The sequence below is a fragment of the Oncorhynchus mykiss genome, chromosome 20 (assembly GCF_013265735.2).
Source record: "Oncorhynchus mykiss isolate Arlee chromosome 20, USDA_OmykA_1.1, whole genome shotgun sequence".
In the NCBI taxonomy this organism is placed as follows: Eukaryota; Metazoa; Chordata; class Actinopteri; order Salmoniformes; family Salmonidae; genus Oncorhynchus; species Oncorhynchus mykiss.
Genome location: NC_048584.1, coordinates 22,058,548 through 22,086,097, shown reverse-complemented (window position 1 = coordinate 22,086,097; position 27,550 = coordinate 22,058,548). Strand labels below are relative to the sequence as shown.

General features: G+C 43.6%; 1 protein-coding gene across 1 annotated transcript in view; it reads right to left on the bottom strand.

The window, feature by feature from the left end:
- The window catches only part of snx29 (sorting nexin 29), a 117,243-nt gene that overhangs the window by 5,483 nt on the left and 84,210 nt on the right, over nucleotides 1-27,550 (bottom strand). The window contains exons 19-20 of the mRNA XM_036955984.1: nucleotides 9,929-10,069; nucleotides 1,336-1,475 (exon numbers count right to left, since the gene is read on the bottom strand). Coding sequence (XP_036811879.1) covers nucleotides 1,336-1,475; nucleotides 9,929-10,069 — 281 coding nt within the window. The remainder of the gene's footprint in view (nucleotides 1-1,335; nucleotides 1,476-9,928; nucleotides 10,070-27,550) is intronic.

The following is a 27,550-nucleotide window of genomic DNA, read 5'->3' as shown; positions in this document are numbered from 1 at the left end:
CAAGTCAACCAGGCCTGATCACGAACAACGATGAGGCAGCCTATAGGAAGGAGGTCAGAGACCTGGCAGTGTGGTGACAGGACAACAACCTCTCCCTCAATGTGAGCAAGACAAAGGATATTATCATGGACTACAGGAAAAGGATTGCCGAACACGCCCCCATTGACATCGACGGGGCTGTAATGGAGCGGGTTGAGAGTTTTAAGTTCCTTGGTGTCCACATCACCAACAAAATATCATGGTCCAAACACACCAAGAAAGTCGTGAAGAGGGCACAACAACACCTTTCCCCCCTCAGGAGACTGAAAAGATTTGGCATGGGTCCCCAGATCCTCAAAATGTTCTACAGCTGCACCATTGAGAGCATCCTAACTGGTTGCATCACCTCCTGTTATGGCAACTGCTCGACAACTGCTCGACAGTAAGGCACTACAGAGGGTAGTGCGTACAGCCCAGTACATCACTGGGGCCAAGCTTCCTGCCATCCAGGACCTATATAATAGGTGGTCAAAGACTCCAGTCACCCAAGTCATAGACTGTTCTCTCTGCTACCGCATGGCAAGCGGTACCGGAGTGCCAATTCTAGGTCCAAAAGGCTCCTTACCAGCTTCTACCCCCAAGCCATAAGACTGCTGAACAATTAATCAAATTTCCACCCGGACTATTTGTATTGACACCCACCCACCCTTTGTTTTTACACTGCTGCTACTCGCTGTTTATTATCTATGCATAGTCACTTTACTCCTAACTACATGTACATATTACCTCGACTAACATGTACCACCGAACATTGACTAAGAATCGGTACCCCCTCATAATTTGTTATTTTTTTACTTTAGTTTATTTAGTAAATATTTTCTTAACTCTATTTTCTTAACTGCATTGTTGGTTAAGGGCTTGTAAGTTAGTATTTCACAGTAAGGTCTACAACCTGTTGTATTCGGCGCATGTGACAAATCAAATTTTATTTGATAATTTTATCTCAGCGTTTTAGAACCTCTGTGTTATGACTATCAGCTGCTACAGGACAGAATTCTTGTTGGGATCTGTGATTGGTCGTGCTCACCGAGTGGTCACAGCCTCAATTGGTGTGAATGATGCAGGAAATGACTGGATGCTATGACTGAGCTGGCACAAGAAGTCACTTTCAAGGTGTTCACAAAACAATTTGCATTATCTATCGCACACGCACACAGATGTGTCAGGAAATGTATTATTATGAAGTACTTTGTGAAATGCGTGTTTTTCCCATCTGACATGGCACACTCTGACGCATGTACACACACACACACAGACACACACACACACACACACACACAGAGTGGGGTCACTCACTGGCAGAAGGGCAGCAGCTGCAGCAGGGTCTCCTTGGTGGGTTTAGCAGAGAACTCTGGCAGGGTCTGGATCAGCTTGTTCAACACCATCCTCAGGTACGACTGGAGCTGTTTCCTACGCTCCTCTACAAACTTGGCATCCTAAGGAGAAGAGAGGACAGAGGCAAGGGAGACATTAAAACTGTACCATACAGAATGAGAGGGAAAGTACAGGTAGGAGTTATAGATAAGTGTGTAGGGTAAGTGGGTGGAGAATGATGCCAGCTGTCAGATTAGATAAGGTCCCAGCTGCCATGTCTCATTTAATGGTTTGTTTGCATGGAAATGTAACACCTCCCTTTCTCTGTCTCTCTCACTCTCACTCAGTGACACACTGAGCCTCTCTCAGTCCTTGTCTCTAGCCCCTATGCTCTGTGGATGTCAAAATTCCAATCAATCAATTGAAAACTGTGGGTGTACAATGTAACACTTTTGAAGTTTATATATAAGAACCATCAGAAACATTTTAAATTAACACTTTTCAAAGCGTTGCTCTTTTAACACTGTCATAGTGTCCTTTTCCTTACTCCAATGGTGTAGATACTATTACAGTAGGTGACGACAACTCTGAGTGTTGTCCAACTGATACTTTTCAACACCAGTGGCATTCACATTTTACAACTCAGTGTGAAAGGTACACTGCTATGGTGTTCAAAGATACCGTGAATTTAACTTCTTGAGTGCAGGGGGCAGGATTTTAGTTTTTGGCAAAAAAACGTACCCATTTGAAACTGCCTAATTCTCAGGCGCAGAAACTAGAATATGCATATAATTAGGATAGAAAACACTCTAAAGTTTCCAAAACTGTCTAAATATTGTCTGTGAGGATAACAGAACTGATATTGCAAGCGAAAACCTGAGGAAAATCAAACAAGGAAGTGCTGGTTTTCCTGAAAGCTCTCTGTTCCATTGGATGCATTGCCTCCATTTAAAGGGATATCAACCAGATTCCTTTTCATATGGCTTTCTCAAGGTGTCAACCGTATTTAGACATAGTTTCAGGCTTTTATTTTGAAAAATGAGCGAGAAAGATAACATCGCGTCACTGGATAGCTGGGTGTTCGCAGAGTTTTGCTTGCGCAACAGAGTGGGGCAGCCATTGTCTCTCCCTCTCCTATTGAAAAAGTGACTGTCCCGGTTGATATATTATCGATTATATATTTTAAAAACAACCTGAGGATTGATTATAAAAAACATTTGACATGTTTCTGTGGACATTACGAATACTATTTGGAATTTTCGTCTGCGATGTCGTGACCGCTCGAGCCTGTGAATTTCTGAACATAATGCGCCAAACAAATGGAGGTATTTTGGATATAAAATAATCTTTATGGAACAAAAGGAACATTTATTGTGTAACTGGGAGTCTCGTGAGTGCAAACATCTGAAGATCATCAAAGGTAAGCGATTTAATCTATTGCTTTTCTGACTTTCGTGACCAATCTACTTGGCTGCTAGTGTTTGTAATATTTTGTCTACTGAGAGCGATGTTCTTACATAAACGCTTGTTACGCTTTCGCCGAAAAGCTGTATTGAAATCTGACACACCAGGTGGATTAACAACAAGCTAAGCGGTGTTTTGCCATATTGCACTTGTGATTTCATGAAAATTAAATAGTTTTAGTAATTTAATTTGAATTTGGCGCTCTGCAATTCAGCGGATGTTGATGAAAATGATCCTGCTAAAGGGATGGGTGCGCTTTAGAATTTTACTCTAGCAGTCTGATAAAAATGTATATGTTAGAGATATTGATTAAATAATTCTACCCTGAAATTTGACCATTAGGGATTATAGTTTATGTAGCATGTATAAGGAATAACTAACGTATCAAACATAAATTCAACTAGGTTGGACTGGAAGGGAGAGAAATGTGTGTGTATGTGTGTGCCTAAGAAAATACAGAGAACAATTCAACTGTGTTTGACTCAACCTGGCTAGAACTCTGAGTAATTTATGATAGGAAAGGGAGTACTTTTCATGGTTTCCCTAATCTCGGGGGAATGGAACTGTCGGCTGGGTAGTGATACACAGTGGTGAGAACTATGGAGAAGGATACAACTCACCTACTGTTTGTGTGTATGTATGTGCGTAGGATACCTACTGTTTGTGTGAAACTTTTTCTAGCTGTCTTTCCAGTTAATTGTAGAGTTACCACCAATGGCTATGTTTGTTAGACAGACACGGTTGTTGCATTCATTCACTTAAGTTAATGTGAGTGAGTGCTTAAGTAATTGTGTTATCATTCAAATAAAACACTTTAGGACAAAACATTTTATATATATATATATATATATATATATATATATATATAGTAAATCAAATTCTGTCACATGCGCAGAATACGTAGACCTTACAGTGAAATGCTCACCAACAATGCTTTAATAAGTCTGAAGAAAAACGAAGTATTTAGTAAAGAATAAATAAGTAAAATATAGAAAATAAAAGAAACAAATAATTAAACAGCAGCAGTAAAATAACAATAGCGAGGCTATGTACAGGGGGTACCGGTACAGAGTCAATGTGCTGGGGCACCAGTTAGTCGAGGTAATTGAGGTAATATGTACATTAAGGTAGAGCTAAAGTGACTATGCATAGATAATAAACAAAAAGTACCAGCAGCGTAAAAGAGGGGTCAAGAGTCTTATGGCTTGGGGGTAGAAGCTGTTAAGAAGCTTTTTGGACCTAGACTTGGCGCTCCGGTATCGCTTGACGTGCTGTAGCAGAGAGCGCAGTCTATGAATAGGGTGGTTAGAGTCTCTGACCATTTTTAGGGCCTTCCTCTGAAACCGCCTGGTATAGAGGTCCTGGATGGCAGGAAGCCAGTGATGTACTGGGACATATGCACCACCCTCTGTAGTGCCTTGCGGTCGGAGGCCAAGCAGTTGCCATCCCAGGCAGTGATGCAACCCATCAGGATGCTCTCGATGGTGCAGCTGTAGAGCCTTTTGAGGATCTGAGGACCCATGCCAAATCTTTTCAGTCTCCTGAGGGGGAATAGGCTTTGTCGTGCTCTCTTCACGGCTGTCTTGGTGGGATTGGACCATGTAAGTTTGTTGGTGATGTGGACACCAAGGAACTTGAAGCTCTCAAACTGTTCCGAAAAATCTTGAAACCCGCCAGCTGTATGTTATTCATGTTGTCGTTCAGCCCCGACTCGGTGAAACATAAGATATTACAGTTTTTAATGTCCTGTTGGGAGGATATACGTGCTCGTAGCGAGTCTCTTTTATTATCCAATGATTGTACGTTGGCTAATAGGACCGATTGCAAAGGCAGATTACCCAATTGTCATCTGATCCTTACAAGGCACCCAGACCTTCGTCGGCAAAATCTCTTTCTCCTGCGAATGAGGGGGATCAGGGCCTTGTCGGGTGTCTGAAGTAAATCCTTCCCGTCCAACTCGTTAAAGAAAAAGTATTCCTCCAGTACGGGGTGAGTAATCGTTGTTCTGATATCTAAAAGCTCTTTTCGGTCATAAAACAAGGTGGCAGAAACATTGTGTACAAAATCAGTTACAAATAACATGAAAAAACACACACAATAGCACAATTGGTTAGGAGATCGTAAAACAGCATTATTACAGCTTAATGAGGAATGCTTTTCCAACAGTCCCACATATGCTGAGCACTTGTTGACTGCTTTTCCTTCCTCCTGATGCAGCACTCCATCACTCTCCTTCTTGGTCAAATAGCCCTTAAACAGGCTGAAGGTGTGTTTTGGGTCAATGCCCTGATGAAAATAGTATAGTCCCACTAAGCGCAAACCAGATGGAATGGAGTATTGCTGCCGAATGCTGTGGTAGCCATGCTGGTTAAGTGTACATTGAATTGTAAATAAATCACTGACAGTGTCACCAGCAAAGCACACCCGCACCATCACACCTCGTCCTCCATGCTTCACGGTGGGAACCACACATACGGAGATCATCTATTCACCTACTATGGACTCATCAGACTAAAGGACAGAGTTCCACTGTTCTAATGGCCATTGCTCGTGTTTCTTGGCCCAAGCCAGTCTCTTCTTATTATTGGTGTCCTTTAGTAGTGGTTTCTTTGCAGTAAATAGGGCTATCTTCTGTATACCACTCCTACCTTGTACACAACTGGTTGGCTGAAATGCATTAAGAAGGAAAGAAATTCCACAAATTAACAAGGCAATGCATTCCAGGTGACTACCTCATGAAGCTGGTTGAGAGAATGCCAAGAGTTTGCAAAGCTGTCATCAAGGCAAAGAAGAACTTTGAAGAATCAAAAATCTATTTTGAAAAAAAAAAATGTTACCCCCTTTTTCTCCCCAATTTCGAGGTATCCAAATATTAGTAGTCTTGTCTTGTCTCATCCCTACAACTCCCGTATGGGCTCGGGAGAGACAAAGGTCGAGAGCCATGCGTCCTCCGAAACACAACCCAACCAAGCCGCACTGCTTCTTAACACAGCGCGCATCCAACCCGGAAGCCAGCCGCACCAATGTGCATCTAGCGACCTGGTCAGCGTGCACTGCGCCCAGCCTGCCACAGGAGTCGCTTGTGCGCGATGAGACAAGGATATGCCTACCGGCCAAACCCTCCCTAACCCGGACAACGCTAGGCCAATTGTGCGTCGCCCCACGGACCTCCCGGTCGCGGCCGGCTGCGACAGAGCCTGGGCTCGAACCCAGAGTCTCTGGTGCAGCTAGCTGCAGTGCCTTAGACCACTGAGCCACCCGGGAGGCCCCTATTTTGATTTGAACACTTTGGTGGTTACTACATGATTCCATATGTGATATTGTAGTTTGGATGTCTTCACTATTGTTCTACAACTTAGAAAATAGTAAAAATAAAGAAAAAACATTGAATGAGTAGGTGTGTCCAAACTTTTGACTGGTACTGTATATATATCTATCATAAGGCGTTACTTTGATGGCCTAGTTTCTCCCAAAGACAGTGGTCTGAAACTCCTGAGTTGTATTCACCTGCAGCAGTGCATGCTGGTAAATATGATAATAATGGGCATGGTTTTAAATGTTTTTGAGTGTTTTACATTGAGTGACATCATCACACTCAACTCTGGTTAGTAAAACAAACACAGGCGACACCCCGATTGAACAGTATATTAAAAGATATGAACAACAGCTGGTCTTCAGTTACACAAAGTAATGCCACATCAACATCAAAACTGCTTACACCTTGGATACGAACACTGACGATTTTGTTGTACAGCTCTACTTATAGCTACCATCCTCGCCTGCTGTTTCAAGGCAAACCTGCTACAGCCCACTGACGGACGGACGGACGCACACACGCGTATGACAGTAGCGTAGAGACACAGATAGTTTGTTCTTTGTTTGCCACCGTCTCTAACCTGTCTGTTCCAGATGACTAATTTTACTATAGTACATCTCACTATACGACAGGGACTCACATACACTCCCCACACATAGACATCAACACAGAGATGACTATGGAGGTGTATGTTTATATGTACACATATAAAGACATGAACTAGTCTTATCCCACCAGCGTTCACCTGTCTGCTACTGTATATGAGGCATGTTACTGTGATTTAACTCACTATAAGACAGGGACACACTCGAGTAGACATGGATATCAACACAACACTGAAGGCACAGACACAGGGAGATATTGCTATAGATAGGATTGCCACTGGCTACACCTGTGCGCTATGAGGCATGTTACATCAATTTACAAGGCAACTCAGACAGATACACACGGGCATGTCTATCCACGTGTGTGTACAGACATTGAGAGGATGGCGACACAAGTGAACCACACAGTCAGTGAGACAGAGGACAAATCTCAAGATCAGAGGGAACAGTATGACCAACTCAGATTGTATGACTATCACAGATTGTTGTAAAATAGACACAAATATCTTATTGGAAATTTGTGACAGGCAAAAATGTCAATCACAGATTAAGACAGTAGGTTTCTTAAAACAGAAACGATAGGAGGGAGGTTGGTAGGGGAGGATAGGTGGGCATTTAACAAGAACGTCTAGCAACCCAAAAGCAAGGCCATGCCCATTCCGAGCGGTGATACAGACGTGAGTAGTCCTGACAGAGGAAGGAAGCAAAGCGACGAGAGCTCAAAGTAGGCCAACACAGCTCCAGCAAAGGATCATGGGTAGGGCATGAACAGATTTGTGAGGTTCAAAGGAGTTGTTTGCAATGGAACTCAAATGCAAAGCTTGTGACGGGTTTAGCGAATAGAAACGTATCGTCCGTAGGGGTACAACAATCAAGCCATGACACAAACACACAATTTTTTAGCTTGGAAGATACATAATATAAACAAAGAGATGCCAACTATAAAGACAGTTAACTTTGTTTTGTAACTAATGTCACAAACAGGAAGTGTAGACTAAAATACAAAAACATCAGCGAGATACTGTAGAACAGAAATCGGGCCGCCACATCGACTTATGATTATGGCACGCAAAGAAACTCCTCAAAGACCACTCCTATGAAAACGTTTATACACACAAACCGCCGTGCAACTGATGCATAAAAGATCACAAGTAACTCAGGGATGTTCATACAAGACCTCCACAATGTCTCTTTGCCCTCATTAAAGGCATTAGACATGCATATTGAATGTTACATGTGAAGACCACATACAAGATTCATAAATGATTCCACGTTTACTGGTTAATTATTCACTTAGCTCTCCTGTTCTGTCGCTCAAGGTGAAACGCCAGCCCTGACTTTAACAGCCCTCCAAGTTCTGTGATATTACAGATCATAACGATCTTGTTATCAGAAAGATCAAATATTGTTTCAAAAATGATGAGAGTAGGACAGTACACAGTTCCGTAGTCTCGAACAGCGCTCTGATTTGGTGGAACCCCCTAACACTGCCTCTACGAAGCAGCCCAGCAGGGGAGGAAGAGGAAAGCAGCAATTGAAAATTGACTGATTTGATCCAAATGAAAGGAACATGGGTAGGAAAGACGCAGAGAGAGACAGGAAAAACCTCCATCAAAGCAATAAGAATTCTCTGTGAATCTGAGATGAGAAACCCTGACAGTTGAACTCTGGGAAGCGGGTGCAGAGCAGAGCAGACAGACAGTCGCAGCCTTTGATGTCATCATTCTTCCTTCCGCAGGCATGGCAATGGTGTCCATCAGGACGGATGTGACAGGTGCGCTCGGGAACATTTAGCGTGTTTTGCCAGCCGAGCCCTTGACAAATCAGCTGTTTTGGGGCTGTCAGTAGCAGGTGTGTGTGTGTGTGTGTGTGTTTGTGATGCTATGTCAATGCAGTTAGGAGATTCTCAGCGACAGCAGGAGGCCGAGTAATGCTCAGATAATGTTGCCGTGGTAATACATTGAGCTGTGATTCTTACATACACTGGTAGTTATGGTGCTTGACATCACAAAACTGAGATGTATTAAAATGTCACCACACAACACTACCTGTATTCCATTCTTTACACCCGATCCTGCAAGCTAACGCAGATACATCCTATGGGTATTGTGGCTATTAGAATTAGCTCCCTTCATATCCCTTGCTGTAGCCAACTGACAAGATTAGCTATACAGCTATAAGATTAGCTATACATCTATAAGATTAGCTATACATCTCTCCAACATGTAAGCCCCAGCGTCTACCTTTAGAATATATACAGTGGAGATATTCCATATTTCCGAGCTCCAACGATGCTGTGTTGAATGAAGAGAGAGCAAACTGAACATATTGTACGTCCCCAGTGAGTGAAATAAAGAGAACAGTTTATCTGTTTGACTACAGTGCTGTTAAACAACACATCTCCATAACAGCATCTCTGTCAGAGGAGATCAGATAGACAGAGGGGGAGGCTTTTTGCCAGCGCACCACGCTTCACCTGAGGGAGAAGAACTAAGCCTTGTCTGTACAAAGTGTTCCTTCTGAGAGGATAGAGGGAGGGAAGGAGAGAGAATCAGAGGAAACAATGATGAGATTAAAAGTGACATGACAGCCCATACCCCAGGTAAGCAGGTTCACTGATTACACACACAAATGCTTACGCACAGCTACCCATGTACACACACACGCACACACACACACACACACACACACACACACACACACACACACACACACACGCAATCCTGTCTCTATATGAACCTTCTGTCCCTACGTCTTTACTGTCAGCTCCAAACACCCTCTCACACTATCTAGTTTTAAACTCTGCCCCCAGGCCTAGTGCACTCCTTTGTGTTTCCATGTCAAAGTTACTCTACAACTTCTGTAACAAAAGCACTCACAGCCCCCTCAACTCTACTCAGAGACTTAAACAGACTCCTTCCCTCTGGAGCTGAAACGAGAGGGAGGAAGGAGAGAGCGGTGGAGAGACGAAGACAGAGAGAGGGAGGTAATGTTGCCCCGGGGCTACTGTAACTAACATCCAAGCCTGTTGATTAAAGTGATGGACAAGTGACCACAATATATGACTTAACAATGCATTTACATTCAATACATCTGACTACAGGTCATTTAAAACAACATTGAAGGAGGGTGACCAACAGTAAAAACCGGATTACATCAAAAAGGCAACGATTTCTCCGACCGTACATACCTTGTTCCCTATGGCTTTCTTGGGTGGGAAGTTGAAGGTGCCGACTTGCGGGAATTGTGAGCGTAAGTGGTTGTGGAGCGTCCGGAATTCCGTGTAGCGTCTGTAGACATTCCACTCGTTGTCTAGGATACGGATGTACACCTACGGAACAGGTAAGACGCAAACAACAACAACACAAACCACGACACAATCAGAATAGCTGTGGTACAAATCCTGCTCTTACAAAACCGCTCACAGTCTACAGAGGAGGAAATTAGCCAACCATAATGTCTCAATAAGGCTATCTATTCTCAATATGGCAGTAAAACATAGTAGGCCACTCTCTGCCTGTGCACTGCTATTTTCATGCATCATTAAAGGAGAGCGTTGGATTCCTTTGTTCAGCTGCTGATGGTCTGTGGCAGGCAGACACTGGGGATTGTGAAGGGAGGATAAGAGGGCCAATTACAACTCGAGGAGAGAGAGCGAGAGATGTTATTTTCAAATGGAGGAAAAGAAAGACGAGGATAGAACAGAGATGCCATTTTCACGCGTCATAGTCTCTCCCTCAAGCCTAGCTGGAGAACAGTGTCACAACGGTGGAGCAACGTAGCGCTAGAATTAACAGACTTCCCATCCCAAAGCTATAGAGGCACAGACTGGTCCTGTCTACCGGGGTTCAGTTGTCCTATCTATCTGAGGTGCCAAGCAATCACTTTATCACCTCTGTACTTCCTCGTACAGTACAGTACTTTCTGTGAACTTTTTGAAAACCTTTCTCCGGAAAGTGTGCAAGTATGGAGAAGGTGAGGGACATGCTGTAGAGCAGAGAGAAATGAAGAGAAAACAACAAAGGCAGCATTTTAAACAGCCTGAAGCTTAGATGAACCTGTTGTTTGTTCGTAATTGTAGTTTTCAAGTGTGTGTGTGTATGTATGTGTGTGTGTGTGTGTGTGTGTGTGTGGCATGCGTGTGTATGTATGTGTGTTTGTGTCTGTGATCAAAGCGTTAGGGTGGATGGGTGGGTGGACACTGAGGCCCTGGGGAGGGCTGGCCAACCTGCGCCAACATTAAAGTCCTCACACCCCACAATAAGACCAGTACTCTTGGAAAACTGCCCTCTGGCACAATCACACACAGTAGTCGTGTGTGCGCACACACACAATGTATTCTCTCTCACTCATACACACACACACACGCACTGTATTCATGCACACGCAAAGTGGAGCGGGTCGAGAGTTTCAAGTTCTTGGTGTCCACATCACCAACAAACTACAGTGCCTTGCGAAAGTATTCGCCCCCCTTGAACTTTGCGACCTTTTGCCACATTTCAGGCTTCAAACATAAAGATATAAAACTGTATTTTTTTGTGAAGAATCAACAACAAGTGGGACACAATCATGAAGTGGAACGACATTTATTGGATATTTCAAACTTTTTTAACCAATCAAAAACTGAAAAATTGGGCGTGCAAAATTATTCAGCCCCTTTACTTTCAGTGCAGCAAACTCTCTCCAGAAGTTCAGTGAGGATCTCTGAATGATCCAATGTTGACCTAAATGACTAATGATGATAAATACAATCCACCTGTGTGTAATCAAGTCTCCGTATAAATGCACCTGCACTGTGATAGTCTCAGAGGTCCGTCAAAAGCGCAGAGAGCATCATGAAGAACAAGGAACACACCAGGCAGGTCCGAGATACTGTTGTGAAGAAGTTTAAAGCCGGATTTGGATACAAAAAGATTTCCCAAGCTTTAAAAATCCCAAGGAGCACTGTGCAAATGATAATATTGAAATGGAAGGAGTATCAGACCACTGCAAATCTACCAAGACCTGTCCGTCCCTCTAAACTTTCAGCTCATTCAAGGAGAAGACTGATCAGAGATGCAGCCAAGAGGCCCATGATCACTCTGGATGAACTGCAGAGATCTACAGCTGAGGTGGGAGATTCTGTCCATAGGACAACAATCAGTCGTATATTGCACAAATCTGGCCTTTATGGAAGAGTGGCAAGAAGAAAGCCATTTCTTAAAGATATCCATAAAAAGTGTCTTTAAAGTTTGCCACAAGCCACCTGGGAGACACACCAAACATGTGGAAGAAGGTGCTCTGGTCAGATGAAACCAAAATGTAACTTTTTGGCAACAATGCAAAACGTTATGTTTGGCGTAAAAGCAACACAGCTGAACACACCATCCCCACTGTCAAACGTGATGGTGGCAGCATCATGGTTTGGGCCTGCTTTTCTTCAGCAGGGACAGGGAAGATGGTTAAAATTGATGGGAAGATGGATGGAGCCAAATACAGGACCATTCTGGAAGAAAACCTGATGGAGTCTGCAAAAGACCTGAGACTGGGACGGAGATTTGTCTTCCAACAAGACAATGATCCAAAACATAAAGCAAAATCTACAATGGAATGGTTCAAAAATAAACATATCCAGGTGTTAGAATGGCCAAGTCAAAGTCCAGACCTGAATCCAATTGAGAATCTGTGGAAAGAACTGAAAACTGCTGTTCACAAATGCTCTCCATCCAACCTCACTGAGCTCGAGCTGTTTTGCAAGGAGGAATGGGAAAACATTTCAGTCTCTCGATGTGCAAAACTGATAGAGACATACCCCAAGCGACTTACAGCTGTAATCGCAGCAAAAGGTGGCGCTACAAAGTATTAACTTAAGGGGGCTGAATAATTTTGCACGCCCAATTTTTCCGTTTTTGATTTGTTAAAAAAGTTTTAAATATCCAATAAATGTTGTTTCACTTCATGATTGTGTCCCACTTGTTGTTGATTCTTCACAAAAAAATACAGTTTTATATCTTTATGTTTGAAGCCTGAAATGTGGCAAAAGGTCGCAAAGTTCAAGGGGGCCGAATACTTTCGCAAGGCACTGTATCATGTTCCAAACATACAAAGACAGTGGTGAAGAGGGCACGACAACACCTTTTCTCCCTCAGGAGACTGAAAAGATTTGGCATTGGCCCCCACATCCTCAAAAGTTTCTACAGCTGCACCATCGAGAGCATCCTGACCAGTTGCATCCCCGCATGGTATGGCAACTGCTCTGCATCCGACAGTAAGGCGCTACAGAGGGTAGTGTATACGGCCCAGTACATCACTGGGGCCAAGCGTCCTGCAACCCAGGACCTATATAATAGGCGGTGTCAGAGGAAAGACCATTAAATTGTCAAAGACTCCAGTCACCCAAGTTATAGACTTCCTCTGCTACCGCACGGCAAGTGGTACCGGAGCGCCAAGTCTAGGTCCAAAAGGCTCCTCAACAGCTTCTACCCCCAAGCCATTAGACTGATGAACAATTCATAAAAATCGCCACCGGACAATTTACATTGACACGTGACCCCACTCTTGTACACTGCTGCTACTCGCTGTTTGTTTATTATCTATGCATAGCCACTTTGCCCCCACTTACATGTACAGATTACCCCAACTAGCCTGTACCCTGCACACTGACTCGCTACCGGTGCCCCCTGTACATAGCCTCCACACTGACTCGGTACCGGTGCCCCTTGTATATAGCCTTCACACTGACTCGGTACCGGTGCCCCCTGTACATAGCCTCCACACTGACTCGGTACCGGTGCCCCCTGTACATAGCCTCCACACTGACTCGGTACCGGTGCCCCCTGTACATAGCCTTCACACTGACTCGGTACCCGTGCCCCCTGTACAGAGCCTTCACACTGACTCGGTACCGGTGCCCCCTGTACATAGCCTTCACACTGACTCGGTACCGGTGCCCCCTGTACATAGCCTTCACACTGACTCGGTACCGGTGCCCCCTGTATATAGCCTTCACACTGACTCGGTACCGGTGCCCCCTGTACATAGCCTTCACACTGACTCGGTACCGGTGCCCCCTGTACATAGCCTCCACACTGACTCGGTACCGGTGCCCCCTGTATATAGCCTCCACACTGACTCGGTACCGGTGCCCCCTGTATATATAGCCTCCACACTGACTCGCTACCGGTGCCCCCTGTATATATAGCCTCCACACTGACTCGGTACCGGTGCCCCCTGTATATAGCCTCCACATTGACTCTGTACCGGTACCCCCTGTATATAGCCTCCACATTGACTCTGTACCGGTACCCCCTGTATATAGCCTCCACATTGACTCTGTACCGGTACCCCCTGTATATAGCCTCCACATTGACTCTGTACCGGTGCCCCCTGTATATAGCCTCCACATTGACTCTGTACCGGTGCCCCCTGTATATAGCCTCCACATTGACTCTGTACCGCTACCCCCTGTATATAACCTCCACATTGACTCTGTACCGGTACCCCCTGTATATAACCTCCACACTGACTCGGTACCGGTGCCCCTGTATATAGCCTCCACATTGACTCTGTACCGGTACCCCCTGTATATAACCTCCACACTGACTCGGTACCGGTGCCCCCTGTATATAGCCTCCACACTGACTCGCTACCGGTGCCCCCTGTATATATAGCCTCCACACTGACTCTGTACCGGTGCCCCCTGTATATAGCCTCCACATTGACTCGGTACCGGTACCCCCTGTATATAACCTCCACAGTGACTCTGTACCGGTACCCCCTGTATATAACCTCCACACTGACTCTGTACCGGTACCCCCTGTATATAACCTCCACATTGACTCTGTACCGGTACCCCCTGTATATAGCCTCCACATTGACTCTGTACCGGTACCCCCTGTATATAGCCTCCACATTGACTCTGTACCGGTACCCCCTGTATATAGCCTCCACATTGACTCTGTACCGGTACCCCCTGTACATAGCCTCCACACTGACTCGGTACCGGTGCCCCCTGTACATAGCCTTCACACTGACTCGGTACCGGTGCCCCCTGTACATAGCCTCCACATTGACTCTGTACCGGTACCCCCTGTATATAGCCTCCACATTGACTCTGTACCGGTACCCCCTGTATATAGCCTCCACATTGACTCTGTACCGGTACCCCCTGTATATAGCCTCCACATTGACTCTGTACCGGTACCCCCTGTATATAGCCTCCACATTGACTCTGTACCGGTACCCCCTGTATATAGCCTCCACATTGACTCTGTACCGGTACCCCCTGTATATAGCCTCCACACTGACTCGGTACCGGTGCCCCCTGTACATAGCCTCCATACTGACTCGGTACCGGTGCCCCCTGTACATAGCCTCCATACTGACTCGGTACCGGTGCCCCCTGTACATAGCCTCCACACTGACTCGGTACCGGTGCCCCCTGTACATAGCCTTCACACTGACTCGGTACCGGTGCCCCCTGTACATAGCCTCCATACTGACTCGGTACCGGTGCCCCCTGTACATAGCCTCCATACTGACTCGGTACCGGTGCCCCCTGTACATAGCCTCCACACTGACTCGGTACCGGTGCCCCCTGTACATAGCCTTCACACTGACTCGGTACCGGTGCCCCCTGTACATAGCCTCCATACTGACTCGGTACCGGTGCCCCCTGTACATAGCCTCCATACTGACTCGGTACCGGTGCCCCCTGTACATAGCCTCGTTATTCTTGTTGTGTTACTGTTTATTTTAGTCTACTTGGTAAATATTTTCTTCTTCTTGAAACGTACTGTTGGTTAAGGGCTTGTAAGTAAGTATTTCACTGTAAAGTCTACACTGTTGGTTAAGGGCTTGAAGTAAGTATTTCACTGTAAAGTCTACACTGTTGGTTAAGGGCTTGAAGTAAGTATTTCACTGTAAAGTCTACACTGTTGGTTAAGGGCTTGAAGTAAGTATTTCACTGTAAAGTCTACACTGTTGGTTAAGGGCTTGAAGTAAGTATTTCACTGTAAAGTCTACACTGTTGGTTAAGGGCTTGTAAGTAAGCATTTCACTGTAAAGTCTACACTGTTGGTTAAGGGCTTGAAGTAAGTATTTCACTGTAAAGTCTACACTGTTGGTTAAGGGCTTGAAGTAAGTATTTCACTGTAAAGTCTACACTGTTGGTTAAGGGCTTGAAGTAAGTATTTCACTGTAAAGTCTACACTTGTTGTATTCAGCGCATGTGGCAAATCAAGTTTGATTTGATTGGCATTCATAAATGCACAGGATCACTGTACACACACACACATAAAGACATATGCAATCACACATATACAGACACACTATACACACACAGACATCCACGTTGGGCTTGCTCATTACCATACGCATTTAAGGCAACATCATTCACAGAGCAGCTATTGTTTCCTCCTCAGTAATAGCAAATTAATTATTTCATAATCTTTCACAAAATATTTGCAAAAATCCAACACTCACGTTCTGCATTAAAAGGGTCAGGTCCAAACTATTCTGATTATGTTATATTTGAACTAGTCAGAGAGTTTTTTGTACAGCGAAAGTAACAAGCTTACAATTCACAAAATACATTGTCATGAATGAATTTCAAACTGTTATAAAATTGTGTGCAAATTATGGTGACATGTTTTTTGTTGTTGTATATATGGAGAGTAAAAATATATTTAAACAGTGTTTCTGAAACTTTCCAGAATATTGTTGACTAATCTTTCAGTCAAAATAAATCAATTTTCTCAGCTCTCCAATTGTCTTCAAGGGTTGCAGCCCCTAGTACAGAGCCCCTGGTACAGAGAAGAGAAGCATAAAAACAACATAAATGTAGGGGGTCAAATTAAATTCAAAGCTTTACCCTTCAACACGAACAAGATAGATAACTGCAAGTTAGCACTATTTTACTTGTGCTCTCACCATCTCTTTGATATAGCCTGAACAGGCAGCTCATGTATTATTGTAGACTAACAAGGCTATTGAAAGGAGCAGCGAGTGATTCATCATCAGCCAGATAGCATTTCCTCTCCCAGTCTGTCATTTACAACAACAACAGTGGCATTTACAACTGCTCATTATTGCACTGCCTGACAGAGACAGATCAGTTCATCAAAAGGAGGGAGGCAAAGACAGACAGACAGAGACAGATCAGTTCATCAAAAGGAGGGAGGCAAAGACAGACAGACAGAGACAGATCAGTTCATCAAAAGGAGGGAGGCAAAGACAGACAGACAGACAGAGACAGATCAGTTCATCAAAAGGAGGGAGGCAAAGACAGACAGACAGAGACAGATCAGTTCATCAAAAGGAGGGAGGCAAAGACAGACAGACAGAGACAGATCAGTTCATCAAAAGGAGGGAGGCAAAGACAGACAGACAGAGACAGATCAGTTCATCAAAAGGAGGGAGGCAAAGACAGACAGACAGAGACAGATCAGTTCATCAAAAGGAGGGAGGCAAAGACAGACAGACAGAGACAGATCAGTTCATCAAAAGGAGGGAGGCAAAGACAGACAGACAGAGACAGATCAGTTCATCAAAAGGAGGGAGGCAAAGACAGACAGACAGAGACAGATCAGTTCATCAAAAGGAGGGAGGCAAAGACAGACAGACAGAGACAGATCAGTTCATCAAAAGGAGGGAGGCAAAGACAGACAGACAGAGACAGATCAGTTCATCAAAAGGAGGGAGGCAAAGACAGACAGAGACAGATCAGTTCATCAAAAGGAGGGAGGCAAAGACAGACAGACAGAGACAGATCAGTTCATCAAAAGGAGGGAGGCAAAGACAGACAGAGACAGATCAGTTCATCAAAAGGAGGGAGGCAAAGACAGACAGAGACAGATCAGTTCATCAAAAGGAGGGAGGCAAAGACAGACAGACAGAGACAGATCAGTTCATCAAAAGGAGGGAGGCAAAGACAGACAGACAGAGACAGATCAGTTCATCAAAAGGAGGGAGGCAAAGACAGACAGACAGAGACAGATCAGTTCATCAAAAGGAGGGAGGCAAAGACAGACAGACAGAGACAGATCAGTTCATCAAAAGGAGGGAGGCAAAGACAGACAGACAGAGACAGATCAGTTCATCAAAAGGAGGGAGGCAAAGACAGACAGACAGAGACAGATCAGTTCATCAAAAGGAGGGAGGCAAAGACAGACAGACAGAGACAGATCAGTTCATCAAAAGGAGGGAGGCAAAGACAGACAGACAGAGACAGATCAGTTCATCAAAAGGAGGGAGGCAAAGACAGACAGACAGAGACAGATCAGTTCATCAAAAGGAGGGAGGCAAAGACAGACAGAGACAGATCAGTTCATCAAAAGGAGGGAGGCAAAGACAGACAGACAGAGACAGATCAGTTCATCAAAAGGAGGGAGGCAAAGACAGACAGAGACAGATCAGTTCATCAAAAGGAGGGAGGCAAAGACAGACAGAGACAGATCAGTTCATCAAAAGGAGGGAGGCAAAGACAGACAGACAGAGACAGATCAGTTCATCAAAAGGAGGGAGGCAAAGACAGACAGAGACAGATCAGTTCATCAAAAGGAGGGAGGCAAAGACAGACAGAGACAGATCAGTTCATCAAAAGGAGGGAGGCAAAGACAGACAGACAGAGACAGATCAGTTCATCAAAAGGAGGGAGGCAAAGACAGACAGACAGAGACAGATCAGTTCATCAAAAGGAGGGAGGCAAAGACAGACAGACAGACCGAGACAGATCAGTTCATTGAAAGGAGCGCAGGCAGGCAGGCAGGCAGGGGGTCAGGCAGGCAGGCAGGCAGACAGACAGACAGAGACAGATCAGTTCATTGAAAGGAGCGCAGGCAGGCAGGGAGGCAGTCAGACAGGCAGGGAGGCAGACGTTTTAGAGAGGGGATCCGAGGTGCTTAGCTCACTTAAGCAGACACCCATGATGAGATGATTCTGGGCAATCTGAAAGTTAGCACTTTTCATTCAATAGTGTAAATGGTTTGCAAAATCTTGAGAGACATGCCCAAAAAACCTCTCTGAACAACATGTAGATGTTGCTCTTATGAGAGCTGCAGCACAGTATGACTCAAGATGTTATACTTCAATCAGCCACAGTGTTAGAAGCACACCCTTTACTCTTGTAGCCTGGTCCCATCTGTGTAATGTGTAATATATTATTCAGCCAGCTCATCTATTGTTTATATATCTATTGGATTATCTAGTACATTTGCTACATCATGTACGTTTGTACTTTTGTCTAGCCACCCAGTTCCCTTTCTCTCTCGCTCTGAAGTACGTAACTATGAGATACGGTCTGGTCTGATAGCCTAGCCGACGGCACAAAATGGCAGACAAAGGATCAGGACGCCCTCTCTCCTCATAATGGGAAAACACTGCAACTACCGTACAGACGGCACAAAATGGCAGACAAAGGATCAGGCAGTGGGGATGTTAGTTTCACCATAATGAGTTAAATTAGAAGCACTACTAGGTGGACCGATGTTGTATTAAGATGTTGCATGTACAGTTTGTGTGCTCATCTCTAACAATAGCATTGAAACCATAGAAATAAAGGATATTTGGGAAATTCTGTTCTCCAGCTAAGCCACTTTGAAAGAAGGCTGTATTATAAGTTATATTGCTCATATGATCTTGTCCTTGATTTAAAGAACATTCAGCTGTATTCATCACCTGCCTCGAACTTCTAGGTGCCAGACTTTTCCTGGTCAGGTCAACTACAGTAGTTGGCCCGTAGTAACAGTGGCCTGTTATACTTGAGCCTCAGCCATGAAAGTAAACATGAAGTTACAACAAAGCCCAGAGAGAAGGATAATATGGAGATATGAAATATGAATGTGAAAAACAACCTTGATCATTAATCTAGACTAATGCAAAGTTATTTCGATTTTTGCACTGACTATGTAGAGGACGCCACACAATCACTCACACAGACTCCAACACACACACACTTACTTTGCTAACACACATTCCTACTGACTCTACACACGCACACTTGCAAACATTTAAATTTGATTTCACCTTTATTTAACTAGGCAAGTCAATTAAGAACCAAATCCTATTACAATGGCATCCTACCAAGAAGAGGCAGAAAGCCTCCTGCTGGGACGGGAGCTGGGTTTAAAAGAAGAAAAAAAGTAGGACAAAACACATTATGACAAGAGACACCATAACCACATAAAGAGAGACCTAAGACAACAACACAGCATGGCAGCAACACATGACAACAACACAGTAGCAACACGACATGGTAGCAGCACAAAACAGGGTACAAACATTATTGGGCACAGACAACGGCACAAAGGGCAAAAAGTTGAGACAACAATACATCACGTGAAGCAGCCACAACTGTCAGTAAGAGTGTCCATAATGGAGTCTTTAAATGAAGACATGGAGATGAAACTGTCCAGCTCAACAACAACAAAAAATTGCGGATCGTTCCAGTCGCTAGCTGCAGCGAACTGAAAAGACAAGCGACTCAGGGATGTGTGCGCTTTGGGGACCTTTAACAGAACGTGACTGGCAGAATGGGTGTTGTACGTGAAGGATGAGGGCTGCAGTAGATATCTCAGATAGGGGGGGGGGGTGAGGCCTAAGAGGGTTTTATAAATAAGCATCAACCAGTGGGTCTGGCGTCGAGTAAACTAGCATGGGTAGGATGGTCCTGGGGTGAAAGAGGAGCGATTATGATAAAGGAAACCAAGTCTAGATTTAACCTTATGTATAAGGTATATTATGTATGTATATATATTATGTACCTTAGATATGTGCTGAGAGAAGGACAGTGTACCGTCTAGCCATCGTCCCAAGTACTTGTATGAGGTGACTACCTCAAGCTATAAACCCTCAGAGGTAGGGGGGGGATTCTTCTTACCGAACTACATGACCTTTAATTTAGAGGTATTCAGAACAAGGTTAAGGGAAGAGAAAGCTTGTTGGACACTAAGAAAGCTTTGTTGTAGAGCATTTAGGGGCCAGATTGTATCATCGGCATATAAATGGATGAGAGAGCTTCCTACTGCCTGAGCTGTGTTGTTGATGTAAATTGAGAAGAGCGTGAGGCCTAGGCTCAAGCCTTGGGGTACTCCCTGGGTGACAGGCTGTGGCTGAGACAGCAGATGCTCTGACTTTATACACTGCACTCTTTGAGGTAGTTAGCAAACCAGGTCAAAGACCCCCTCAGATACACCAATACTCCTTAGACGAACCACAAGAAAGGAATGGTCTACTGTATCAAAAGCTTAGGCCAAGTCAATAAAAATAGCAGCACAACATTGCTTAGAATCAAGGGCAGTGATGACATCATTTAGGACATTTAAGGTCGCAGTGACATAACCTGAGCGGAAACCAGCCAGTCAGTTGATTATTGACATGTTTTTCCAACACTTTTGATAAACAGGGCAAAATGGAAATCGGCCTGAAACAGTTAGGATCAGCTTGATCTCCCCCTTTAAATAACGCACGCACAATCATCATGTGTGTCACGCATCACGCTGCTGCTACTCTGTTTATCATACATCCTGATGCCTAGTCACCTTACCCCTCTAACCCCACCACACATTTTAAATATGGTACTCGTGTTCTATTTCTCCTATGTTTCTGTTCTACTTTACTTTATTTTATAGTATAATATGTTTACTACTGATATTTATTACTGCATTGTTGGGAAAGAGCTGGCCAGAAAGGCATTTCACTGTACTTGTGCAAATGACAATAAAACGTGATTTTGAAGCACCACAGTTTGTTCAGGGCTGTGTGAGACAGAGATATAGTGAAGCAGAGTACATGCAGCGGAACAGTAGTGCTTATGTCATCCCTCCCTCGTTCCCTCTCTCCTACCCTCCATCTCTCGCTCTTTATTTCTCTGTCCACTCTGGGACACAACATTTGCCAAATTAGGCAGAAAATATAATCCATTTGGAGGACTGCAGAAAAGGAGGAGGACGAGGAGTGATAAGAGCGTATAAGGAGAGAAATTTTCCATAAAAAATATTCAGCAGAAGATTTATCGGCTGTACACTCTCTGTGTGTGTGTGTGTGTGTGTGTGTGTGTGTGTGTGTGTGTGTGTGTGTGTGTGTGTGTGTGTGTGTGTGTGTTGGAGGGAGGAAGCGATACCCTTCCCAGTGTCATTGAATCTGTTTAAGTAAAATAGCCTCTTGCCATGAACTAGTATCCTTACCACAATCATCATAATAACAGAGGTGACTAATAATACTAGCAATTAGAGGTCGACCAATTAATTGGAATGGCCGATTTAATTAGGGACGATTTCAAGTTTTCATAACAATCGGAAATCGGTAATTTTGGACGCCGATTTTGCAGATTTTATTTATTTAATCTTTATTTAAGTAGGCAAGTCAGTTAAGAACACATTCTTATTTACAATGACGGCCTAGGAACAGTGGGTTAACGCCTGGTTCAGGGGCAGAACGACAGATTTTTACCTTGTCAGCTCAGGTATTCAATCTTGCAACCTTACGGTTAACTAGTCCAACGCTCTAACCACCTGCCTCACGAGGAGACTGCCTGTTACGCGAATGCAGTAAGAAGCCAAGGTAAGTTGCTAGCTAGCATTAAACTTATCTTATAAAAAAACAATCAATCAATCATAATCACTAGTTAACTACACATGGTTGATGATATTACTAGTTCATCTAGCGTGTCCTGTGTTGCATATAATCGATGCAGTGCTCATTCGTGTACCTAACCATAAACATCAATGCCTTTCTTAAAATCAATATACAGAAGTATATATTTTTAAACCTGCATATTTAGCTAAAAGAAATACAGGTTAGCAGGCAATATTAACCAGGTGAAATTGTGTCACTTCTCTTGCGTTCATTGCACGCAGAGTCAGGGTATATGCATGCAGCAGTTTGGGCCGCCTGGCTCATTGCGAACTAATTTGCCAGAATTTTACATAATTCTGACATAATTCTGTGCATTGAAGGTTGTGCAATGTAACAGTAATATTTAGACTTATTGATGCCACCCGTTAGATAAAATACGGAACGGTTCCGTATTTCACCGAAAGAATAAACGTCTTGTTTTCGAGATGATAGTTTCCGGATTTGACCATATTAATGACCTCGCATTTCTGTGTGTCATTATGTTATAATTAAGTCTATGATTTGATAGAGCAGTCTGACTGAGCGATGGCAGGCACTAGCAGGCTCATAAGCATTCATTCAAACAGCACTTTCGTGCGTTTTGCCAGCAGCTCTGCTGTTTATGACTTCAAGCCTATCAACTCCCGAGAATAGGCTCGTGTAACCGATGTGAAATGGCTAGCTAGTTAGCGGGGTGCGCGCTAATAGCGTTTCAAACATCACTCGCTCTGAGACTTGGAGTAGTTGTTCCCCTTGCTCTGCATGGGTAACGATGCTTCGAGGGTGGCTGTTGTCGATGTGTTCCTGGTTCGAGCCCAGGTAGGAGCGAGGAGAGGGACGGAAGCTATACTGTTACACTGGCAATACTAAAGTGCCCATAAGAACATCCAATAGTCAAAGGTATATGAAATACAAATGGTATAGAGAGCCCTATAATAACTACAACCTAAAGCTTCTTACCTGGGAATATTGAAGACTCATGTTAAAAGGAACCACCAGCTTTCATACCAGCTTTCATCATAGCTTTCTCATGTTCTGAGCAAGGAACTTAAACTTTAGCTTTCTTACATGGCACATATTGCACTTTTACTTTCTTCTCCAACACTTTGTTTTTGCATTATTTAAACCAAATTGAACATGTTTCATTATTTATTTGAGTCTAAATTGATTGTATTGATGTATTATATTAAGTTAAAATAAGTGTTAATTCAGTATTGTTGTAATTATCATTATTACAAATACATTTTTTTAAAACAGCCGATTAATCGGCATCGGCTTTTTTATTCCTCCAATAATCGATATCTGCGTTTAAAAATCATAATCGGTCGACCTCTACTAGCAATAGACATTTTTTAAATATGATCATAGTATCATCTCACATCATTCTCAAACCATAATCTGTCTAGTCATCCTGCTGAATGAGTTTGCAAAATGACCCACTGGTTTGTGATTCATTAATATACATACTATTCAAACATAAAATCACTGTGAGGCCTGTTGTAACATCATGAGTGACAGAGCAGTTAGCTAACCAGGGCACACACACCGTCATTAGTGCACACTCTGGCTCTCTGGAGTGGATAAATATTTCATCTTCATGTGTACAACACATAAATGTAGTTGACACATAACTCTAAATTACATCCTTGGTACATGTACAATACTCTGACCTACGAGCTACGACCCAGACTTGACCTTAACGAGATCGAACATGCATACACAAATCCTGCTTTACACAACTGATGGGAGAGAAGGTTGTGTGCGCACACACACACACACACACAGACAGACAGACAGACAGACAGACAGACAGACAGACAGACAGACAGACAGACAGATAAATATTTTGTTAGTTTATTTTTGCAAGATTAGATGTACAACTCAAATACTTTGACATATGATGTGAGTAGATTAGTATGGATTACTTTTGTCGCATCATTTGTAGACATCAATATTCACTAGCCAAATTAAGTTCTCAGTCATATACCCTTAAAAGTTGAGGGCAGCAAGGGTCTTCAAGGGTATCAAATTATACCCTTGAAGTTTGAGTTCTGGAACATTAACAGAGTTACAGAACACTGAGAACTACATCACCCATGTATTAATACTCCAGGTAGACCGATAAAATGTGAGATGTTTATCTGTGCACTAAAGTCCATCTCACCCCGCCACACACTCCTGCTCTCCCCAGGAAGCGAAGGTTTGTTTATGATTGGGCTGTGAACTTCTAAAAACACTAGGAAGGTCACTTGTAAAAGCCACTCCTACAATGTACCTCACATTTCTCCTTTCCATCCAGAGACAAGGATTTGGAGGTCGCTAAATGAACAGTGATGTTGTTGACTAATGATTGGAGAGCAACATGTTGTTGTTTATTATCAGTGGTACAGATTAAGTACTTGAATATGTTTACCTCTGGAAGAACCTGAGGTAAATCTACCATAATGGTAAACAGTTTTATGATTACAGCACATAGTTTGTTCAAGAGCAGCAGGAGAAAGCTAGGATCACCTTGACTTGACTATGCATCCTCATCACATGCAGCCTACAATCATCCAAGCTCATTCCGAGCTACCAAGCTAATTTCTGCATAACCTCAGCCATTCTGCATTTAAACTGTACAACCTTCTCGTTGTCATAACCTTCATAGATGGATTACAGCGTTTTGTTACAAGCTCTGATAAAACAAGGAGCTATGTGATGATAGACAGATAGATGAATGCTGTCACTGGATGAACACTGTCACTCTTGTGCCAGGGACAACTTTGCATTCAAACGCCAGTGAAAATACTGATACTCACTCACTTTTGTCTTACTCTCTCTCTCTCTCTCCCACCCTCTCTCTCTCTCTCTTTCTTCCATCTTATCCTCTCCCCCACCTCCTCTCTCTCCTGAATGAATAAGTCACAAGTCGGGTTCGTAGCATTGCTCTAATGAGTATGGCAGGAAGTGGCAAAGCGAGGGAATGAGAAAATGGATAAACGAGAGAGAAAGAGAGAGAAAGAGAGAGAATTAGATGGTAGACGTGGAGGAGGTTAGAGAGACAGCCCCATAGTGTTTCCAGGAACTATAGTAAATTAATGGCTTGAGTTGACTCGGACTCTGAGGTACGGCATTGGAGATTCCACTACTAGCCCCTCACAAGACAAAGATCAAACAGCCTAGCAAGGCTCCGCAATCTAGAGCCGCTGCAATTCTGATTTAAATTACCAAGAGAGAAAGTTGGGCAATTTCCTGTCACCTTCCAGCCTTAACATCATCTTCTCTGAATTGCCGTTATTATCTTTGTATATCGGAGTTATTTGATGGTTATTTCCTTCCAAATATATTTGCAGATCGTACAACGTGTTCTCAGTTCTCTGACTGGCCTAACATGCTCTTCTACAGATGGAAATCTAACTAAAGCGATCTGTGTCTTTTACAGTGGAGATCCAATTTATGACGAATCGATGCAACTAGAAACAACCATCATCATAGTAATCAACATCCACCACAAACAACTACCACCAGGTCGATAATCAAGGGCCCCCATTACCATAATCTTTACAGTCTTGATCATCATCTCAATTAGGAATCAGATTAATAATGGGCTCTGGTCTACTTTTGGATATGATATCCCTCATTTGCATAGGCAAAGAAGCCAATGAGATGCAGTCTCAGGCTTTGGCAAAAGACACACGCACATACACAAAGAGTTTGCAGACTGAACTACGTAAACTGTCCACCACTCCATTGTATGAATCCTCCCAGCGCGTTGTGAAGTCAACTGCATGCAATATAGAGATTATCATCATTAGCACTTTTCCCACAGTGCACCTCTGGGGAATGGGACCTATGGGATCTATGTGATGGGAACAGCACACGTTGGAAGCATGTCAACGAGGACGACTCAATTATTCATTGTTATAGCTGATTTCTATTTCGCGTATGTGCATGTTCAAGGGCTTGGCTCCAACAGGAAGCCAAAGGTAGCTTATATAATGCCTATTGAATGCTCGATTAGTGTGTCTGTGACTCGCTTTCAAATCACCCTCACACACACTCAGCTTTCCTCTGAGAAACTACAGTAGTCTCAGGTATCCCGGAATATTTGGAATTGAAAATGAGAGAGCGAGAGAGAGAGAGACAGAGAGAGAGAGAGAAAAGCAGTTATCAAATCTCATTAGTGTTATAAAAATATGGGAAAGTTTGCAGCAGGCCTGACTTTGTGTGGAAGCGATTGGCTCAGTTTCTTTTTACTGATCAAAGGGAATCACTCATTTAAAAAATAAAAAAAACAGTACATTCTGTGTGCCGGGGCTCATCTTGAGTACAGGGCTTCACTTGGCATCAGCACACAAGAGGTAAAATAAATCTGTGTACAGTGTGTGGGCTCAACTAAGCAAAGACTTTTCCCATGAATCATAACATTGCTTTTACTTTCCTTTAAGCAATTAGTCTACTCTAGAAGATATATATATTTATTTTAGCTACGCTGGGAATGTAAGTGGATTTGATATGTTGGTTCTGTCAAGAGACGTTTAGAGGGAAGGAATGTTATCACCACAACATGCCAAAGTGCATCCATCATCTCCACCTGGCAAATGAAGGGCTCTTCAGTTCTGTTATTATTTTACTTGTTACTCTGGGGGAGAAGAGAAAAGCCATTTTTCTTATTTTTTCCATGACACACATTTCTATAATAACTTCTTGTTGGTATCGTATGAGAATGCAACAATAATTTCCAACTGCCGTTATAGTCTCATGAAAGGAGGGGGGAGAGAGGGAGAGAGTAGGGGAGAGACGGAGAGCTCATCTGGGGAGAACAAAACAGGAGTGATAATAGTGAGAACTGTCACAACCTCCCTCTCTCTATGGGCATCCCAGGCCTTGTTCTGTCTACATTGAGTCATTTTAAACGGAGAAGAAAAGTGGCTTTTGAGAAAGGCAAAGACAGAATGGAGAACAAGCAATTTGCCTGCTCAATAAATGCCCTGTAATCTAGTGGCAGAGAAGAATGCCACGCTTCTCTGGCTCCCATTTCTCTCTCACTTTTCTCTCTCACTATTTATCTTCTGTCCCCTCTCCATCATTTTCAGTTCAGCAGAGAGTGAAACGGAGCTGTGTGATTCTGATGTTGTGTTCTGCTGGGTGGTGCTGGTTTTTAGGCCCTGCTGTTATTGGAACAGTACAGGAACAGGATGTTTGGAATGAATGGCCGAGGGTTGCTGTCACCTTGTTG